Source organism: Xiphophorus maculatus, chromosome 13 (assembly GCF_002775205.1).
Source record: "Xiphophorus maculatus strain JP 163 A chromosome 13, X_maculatus-5.0-male, whole genome shotgun sequence".
In the NCBI taxonomy this organism is placed as follows: domain Eukaryota; kingdom Metazoa; phylum Chordata; class Actinopteri; order Cyprinodontiformes; family Poeciliidae; genus Xiphophorus; species Xiphophorus maculatus.
Window position 1 is genome coordinate 3,421,964 of NC_036455.1, and position 7,240 is coordinate 3,429,203.

The 7,240-nt window shown below is 37.9% G+C and overlaps 1 protein-coding gene across 3 annotated transcripts; it reads right to left on the reverse strand.

Moving 5' to 3' along the window:
- Positions 1–99: 99 nt before the first annotated feature.
- Positions 100–6,558, reverse strand: LOC102222336 (oocyte zinc finger protein XlCOF6-like). 3 transcript variants are annotated; one of them, XM_005796522.2, is made up of 5 exons: positions 6,460–6,558; positions 6,001–6,129; positions 4,075–4,190; positions 2,075–2,218; positions 101–1,996 (listed from the first exon to the last, which is right to left on the reverse strand). In XM_005796522.2, the coding sequence occupies exons 2-5, from the start codon at positions 6,092–6,094 to the stop codon at positions 1,421–1,423; spliced, it is 930 nt and encodes a 309-aa protein (XP_005796579.1). In that variant the 5' UTR covers positions 6,095–6,129; positions 6,460–6,558; the 3' UTR covers positions 101–1,420. The 3 variants fall into 3 exon arrangements, with proteins under 3 accessions (XP_023200902.1, XP_005796579.1, XP_023200901.1); XM_023345133.1 differs by lacking the exon at positions 6,460–6,558 and adding an exon at positions 6,297–6,453; XM_023345134.1 differs by lacking the exons at positions 4,075–4,190; positions 6,001–6,129; positions 6,460–6,558 and adding an exon at positions 3,196–4,057 and having other exon boundaries at positions 100–1,996.
- Between the last annotated feature and the right edge of the window lie 682 nt (positions 6,559–7,240).

A 7,240-nucleotide genomic window follows, 5' to 3' on the forward strand; every position in this document is an offset into this window, starting at 1 on the left:
AAGGCAAACTCTGAAGTGACACCAAATACTTTGATGCAGAAACATAAAGACAAAAAACACTTGTCGGTGCAGAGTTCTATAAATGGAGCTGTTTTTTTTTTAAAACATATTTTATTATGGTTATGTTATGAGATACAGTGCCAATGCTACATTTACACATTTTGCTGAAATCAAATACTTAACTACAAAGTATTTCCCACAACCCAAAGAAGAATCACTTTGCTATTTCACTATCAATATAAAACTTTTAGGATAAAACGAAGGCAACATGAACAGTGACTTTTGTGAGATTGTTGCTTTGTAAAAATAAATCCTGATTATTTACACACAGAAGGGTAGGTTTTCAGAGTAGGGTATTTTGTTAAACAGGGTTCGTACACTTTTCCAACAACAAAATTCAAGCACTTTTCAGACATTTTCAAGATAAGCTTTCAAACTTTTCCAACAAAACAATACAAATGGATTAAAGACAGTTCTAATTCACTATTATATGGCATAATTTATTACCGCTATGAGTAAGGTTTTGTGACAGTTTCCTATATGTAAGGGACAAAATAAATTAAACTAAATTTTATATTTTGAAAATTCTTTCTGAGACAGCTGATAGGTCTTAGAACAAAACACAAATTTAAGAAAATAAATCCCCCAATTTCAAGAACACAAATAAAATACCAAATTTATTTCAATTATTGGGCCATTACATAAGTAATACATATTCATTACATTGAACACATTGGTTTGCTAAAACTAAATGCTCAGACACGACATAAATAATCACTTGACTTTCAGTTAAGGAGTCTTTTCTCCTAATTGTTTATTACAAAACTGTGCGAATAGAATAAGCAATTTTAAGGATTCTTAAATTTTATTTCTTTTACAGAAATGAAGCACTTTCCAAACCTTGAAAACACCTAAGGTTTTCCCCAATGTATTATGAGCCCGGTGGGCCACCAGGCTTTATTTGTGGCCCCGCCAGGCTAACCCTTGCTTATTTTTTAAAGACTTTTTAAAATGTTCACATTTTTTAAGACTTTAATCTTCTAATCTTTTAATAACACATAATTATCAAGTGATATTTTCAAATTTCCTGTCAAGTTTAAACATTTTTTAACTCAAGAACACGACGGGTTGCTGGATGAATAACTGCCCAAGCCCCCAACCACCGGGCTTAGCAAGTTTTCAGGGGAAAACCTTGCATCTAATTGAAATTCAAGCATTTTCAAGGACTTCAAGGACTTCAAGTACTTGTACGAACCCAGGTTAAAATGAAAAAATAAATAACATTCCTGAAACAATCGGCAATGTGAGCCATAATTCTGCTTCACAAACTTATTCTAACATATCATGCTGAAATCCTTCACCAAGCAACGTGAATGACATTATGATGCGACACCAAAGGAGGAAGTTTTCTCCTTCTGTATCATCTCTTTGCAATAGACTTCTCTGTCTTAAAATGGGAGGTTTGATGAGCCTTTAGAGTACTTTCTCTTGCAAAGCTCTTCCCGCAGGTAAGGCAGGAGTATTCAGAGCTGAGAGCTTTCAGAGGGCGAGGGCGATGGAGGTCTTTTTTGTGAGCTCGCAAGGCTTCAACTGTGGCAAACATACAATTACAGTCGTCTTCAGGACAGGGAATTTTACACTCCACAGACGAAGTCGAGTCAGGGTATTCTTTTGCAACGTCTTCTTGCTTGATTTTCTTATCAACTTCCACCTCTTGGGAAACGGGCGTAGGTTCACAGGCCCGCTTTTTGCCTCGTGACTCCTCAAGATCGCAGTCAGCGGTTTCCTCCTGATGCTGCAGGAGCTCGTCTTCTGTCTGGAAAACAACGCCACATTTACAGCACTGAAACATGTCAATGTCTTCAGCTGCAGCCTCTTTCTCGGGATGCATTGCAATGCGATGTTTGCGGAGTCGAAAGGGAACGGGGAACCTGGCGCCGCAGTCAACGCAAAGAAAACGCCGCTCCCCGCAATCCTTCCGTCTGTGTTGGTTCAGCTGTAAGACAACAAACGATCAGCACGGCTCACAATTTATGGCGAACACGTAAAACATTAGAAGAATCAGCTTTCCAACCTCGGTAAACGTGCTGAATCTTTCCTGGCAGAGGGAGCAGGAAAATGGCTTTTCTTCGGTAAAATGTGTAGGTTGGTGCTGGCTGAGCTCTGCGGTTGTGGAGAAAGAGCTGTTGCACTTGTAGCACATGAACAGCGTATTATTCTGCAAAAAGAAAATAATTTGAAAAAATGCAAAAAAAAATTGTTTCAGAGTCAAATTTTCTTAATACTCAGTCTGTTCTTTCTCAAGTTTCACTATTTATTTGTGGCATAAATGTGCACTGTTGTCAGGCTTTAATTATAGAACATGAAACTAGAGTATACATGCATGGACGAATGGAAACAGACTGATGCTTAAAAATAGGCAACGAATTAATATTAAGCAAATAATCAGATATTTAAACCTTTCTGAGCTAACGTTCAATAGTTTGCTTTAAAAGACTAACAAATTCACAGCTTGTTCAAACTAAACAGTGAAAAACATGACTATACTGAGCCTTGTAGTACTTGTATTACTTTTCCAACCATAGTTTTTCCTTCTACTTAATTTTTTAACATTATGTTTGGATACAGGACTGAACAGCCAGCTTCCTGGGCCTCTTTGTGGAGGATGTCAATAATTGTCTCACTGTTGCCAAGAAAAATAGGTATGGGCTGTCCTAAAAGTCGTTAGATGACATCATTGCTTAATTTGAATATTTTATGAGGAGTAGAAGAAGAGAATATCAAAGTTGGCAAGACAAAAAGATTAAAAAAACTCTAAATAATATAATATAATAATATCATATTATATAAATTCTTTTCCTGAATTTACACTACATAAATCAGTCATGCATAATATCAAATTTAACTAAAAGACAGTTATCTGAGGCATAGACATAGGAGGAGGTGAATCAGTGACTGAGGCTGTGAATCAATTCCAATGATTTATTGTAGTGAAACAAAAAAAAACCTTAAGCAACATGGTAAATTTTGAGTAATGTTTACAGCTTCTGCGATGCAGAGCAGGGTCAGCGGCAGCTTTACTTATGCGTGATTCAACTACAAAGTTACTTTTTATCTGTTCTTTTGTTGGCAGTCCAAAGAAAAGAGCTGGAGTCAGTTTTAGTTTTGACAACCTAAAGTTTAAATTATTCTCACCAATATAAAGCTGTATAACTCTGTGCTCTTCCACGGAGTGCCAACACTATAGGAAAGAGCAAAGCAATCAGAGTACATTACATATTTATTTTCTTCGGCATTCACACCCCCTCACACACTGAAATCTAAATGCTAAAGTCTCCCAAAACACAGAAGAAAGTCTCTGCATTTGTCGCTAGTCACTTTTTTGAAGAAAAAGTCGCTTGCAGTTGCTGAAAAATTATTAAATTTAGCGACAAAGTTGCCAATTTGGCAAGAGTGAATGGTCTACTGGACAGGTCACTAGTCCTTACTCCAAATATCTAAACCATAAAGTCATATTTCTGTACAAATGTTTATTCTTTTAATTGGTCTCTTATTTTTGTGACAAAGCTAATTTTGAGGTTTTATTAGCTATAAGTCCATTTATCAAAATTTACCGAAATAAATGCTTCAAATAAATCCCTTCATGTGTAAAGGACCTACTTAAGATTTTCACCTTTTGAGTCCAATTACTGAAATAAATTAACTTAACATATTTGTTTACCTACATATAAATGTAGGTAAATTTTGGACTAAAAAAATCATAATCCCTACTCAGGTCTGTTTATAAATAAGAGAATCCTTACAACTTTTTATAACAGTACTATCCCACAAATAATACATCTACAAAATTATTAAACTACGGTAGTAAATGTGTTATTTTTTAAATTAGCTTTCCAACAATTTTTTTTTTTCTGCACCTGAATTTCACTGAACATTATTTGATACTAATGTAAATTTTTAGGGTAATACTGTATAGGGGTAGAAATGTTGATAAATTATGATATTTCCTATTTTATTTTATATGAATTAGAGAGTTTGCTGACACTTTTTTTGAGACATTTTTAATTTTTATACCTGCTGCAGATGACGCTTGTACTCGTCCCGATGGTTCCTCTTGATGTGTCTCTCCTTGGATTTGAGGTCTTTGAAAATGATCAGGCAATGGAAACACTGCAGACTCTCATGGAGATCTGTAGTGCAGACGACAGACTTAGAAAGTAGTGCATGTTTAGTAAGGTGTTTATTAAAAGTATTCACCCAGATTAAAATGTTTCCTTTTACCTTTTTTCCTTGCTTTTACATATAAAGAATGATTAACTCACCTAGAGTTTGCTAAAATGCATGTGACAGATCACTAGCTTAATCTAAATACTGATTGTAACTGGTGAATATTTTGCAATCACTTCCTTTACGTTAAATATTTATCTTTAATTATCATTATTTTGTAGAAATACATTTTTACTTTGGATTAAAGCCCAGACACCCTACGGAGAAAACCCATTTCGGCCGTTGTATCCGTGATCTCGTTTGTCAAGACCCAAAGCTCATGACCATAAATGAGGGTGGGAATGTAGATTGTCCGGTAAATCGAGAGCAAAGCTCTACATTAAATGTAACGGACCGGTACAACGCCCGCTTCACTGCAGACGCTGCGCCAATCCGCCCATCGATCTCCCGCTCCCTTCTTCCCTCATTCGTGAACAAAATCTTGAGATACTTGAACTCCTCCACTAGGGGCAGGACACCCCCCTTGACCCGGAGAAGGCACTCTACCCTTTTCCGGCTCAAGACCATGGCCTCAGATTTGGAGGCACTGATCCTAATCCCGGCCGCTTCACACTCGGCTGCGAACCGCTCCAGCGAGAGCTGCAGATCACGACCTGATGAAGCCAATAGGACCACATCATCCGCAAAAAGCAGAGATGAGATCCTAAGGCCACCAAATCGGATCCCCTCAGCACCTTGGCTGCACCTAGAAATTCTGTCCATGAAAGTGATGAACAGAATCGGTGACAAAGGGCAGCCATGGCGGAGTCCAACTCTCACCGGAAACGAGCCCGACTTACTGCCGGCAATGCGGACCAGACTCTGACACCGGTCATACAGGGACCTGACAGCCCGTATCAAAGGGCCCGGTACCCCATACTCCCGGAGAACCCCCCACAGGGCTCCCCGAGGGACACGGTTGAACGCCTTCTCCAAGTCCACAAAACACATGTAGACCGGTTGGGCGAACTCCCGTGCACCCTCCAGGACCCTGCCGAGGGTGTAGAGCTGGTCCAGTGTTCCACGACCAGGACGAAAACCTCAGGAACCTCTTCCTGAATCCGAGGTTGAATTATCCGACGGACCCTCCTCTCCAGGACCCCTCAATGGACCTTGCCAGGGAGGCTTAAGACTGTGACCCCTCTATAATTGGAGCACACCCTCCGGTCCCCCTTTTTGAACAGGGGGACCACCGCCCCAGTCTGCCAATCCAGGGGAACTGCCCCCGATGTCCATGCAATATTGCAGAGTCATGTCAGCCAGCACAACCCTACAACATCCAGAGCCGTAAGGAACCCAGGACAAATCTCATCCACCCCACTGATTATAGTAGGATATTCTTCTTAATTATTTTATTTTCTCTCTGACATTTTACTTAATTTCATTTCATCTAGGTCTGGACTTTGATTTCCACAACATACCAAAGAATATGTTTCAACCACCTCTTCTGAATTTAAGAATAAATCTTTGAGGGAAAAACACAAAATAAAAACATCAAGGGGGCAAGCATTGAAGCTTGGAGAAGTCCAACTTAATAAACAGCTGTAACAGATCAATACTCATGAACTTTACAGAGAAACATGTACATTTTGAATAAGAAGACCAATGAAGGTTACTAATTCAGCCTAAAATGTTCCAACATTATGTTTTATTCTAAAAGCTTACAAAGAAGACAGAGAAGACTTGTGACATTTCATGTTCTTTGTAGTAATAGTACAGTAAATATCAGCTTACAGTACTCCGGGCCGCCCACAGGGCCAGATTTGGTCTCTGCAGAAGAGGACTTCATTTCATTTCCAACAACCACTTGCTCTATTTTCATTTCCATCTTGATGCTTTCACCGAGCTCAGATCCACATCAAACTGCAAGATAAGCACAAAATTGTCATTAAAAACAACTTAAATACGAAACATTATTAAAAGGACAACTGAACACGTCATAACTGCGTTATATCTCTAAAATACTCGGGTGTAAACTCTTTAGCATCAATGATTGCGGTAAATATTAAACGTTGTAAAATTACGACAACCGTTGCACCACGATGGAGGACACAGGGGAGCGCGCGGCACAAGCTGCGCCATTTGGTTTCAACTTTAAAAATAATTGAATGAAAAAATATTTTCTATGCCCGTTGTATAATTTATGCGGTGGTTAAATGATCAATCTTTCACATAAAACAAATCCAAACTTGCTTTAGCACTATCTGCAGCGTCCACGGAAACGAAGCTGTTGTTCAGCCCCCGTCACGTGACGTGGGAATAGAAGATCTCGCGAGATTAGAGTTCGCCACTACACAGCTAGAGCAGCGAGATTATATGGCACTGATCTTGAGTACCCAAAAATTGTACTCAAGTAAGAGTAGCACTACTACAGCTAATTTTTACTCAAGTAAACATAAAAAGTAGAAAATTCAAGAAATTAAGAGTGACATACGTAAGGTGGCATAAAAAGACTACTAAAGTACTTAGTAATATTTTAAATAAGTAATAGAAGGTAGTAGCAATGATTGATAATCAAAATATCAATCATGTCATATTTAAAAAATTACATTAGACTAAAACGTAAAAATACATGGGAATATTGATATGTTAAAACTCAAAATGAAAGTAATTCATATAAATAACACAATTACAAAATAGAATCAGGCAAAAGTAAAATTTTTTCTATATAAAACTTATAAAATTTAAACAAAAAACTGCAGATCTGCAGGAAATTACCAGATACAGACACTGTTGGTGTCTGTATCTGGTAATTTCTTTGGTTAAAATAAGCTTGTTCTTCATTCAGTGAAGTTGCTCACAGTGAGAGTAGAAATACTTCACAATAAAATTACTTAAGTAAAAGAGTAAAATTAGTCCTAAAAGTAATTTCCCCCCCCCCCAAAAAGTCACTCGGGTTTCTTTGTAATTCTCTACAACATTAACCTTGATCTGCCTGGTGTGTTTGTTGATGTTAGTTGACTATTGAGAATTG

Coding starts and splice junctions, on each gene's coding strand:
- LOC102222336 (XM_005796522.2), bottom strand. CDS start 6,094: ATGGAAATGAAAATAGAGCAAGTGGTTGTTGGAAATGAAATGAAGTCC. Junction 2,219..4,074: donor ACAAGCGTCATCTGCAGCAG/GTATAAAAATTA, acceptor TTCTTTTTGCAG/AATAATACGCTGTTCATGTG. Junction 1,997..2,074: donor GATTCAGCACGTTTACCGAG/GTTGGAAAGCTG, acceptor GTTGTCTTACAG/CTGAACCAACACAGACGGAA.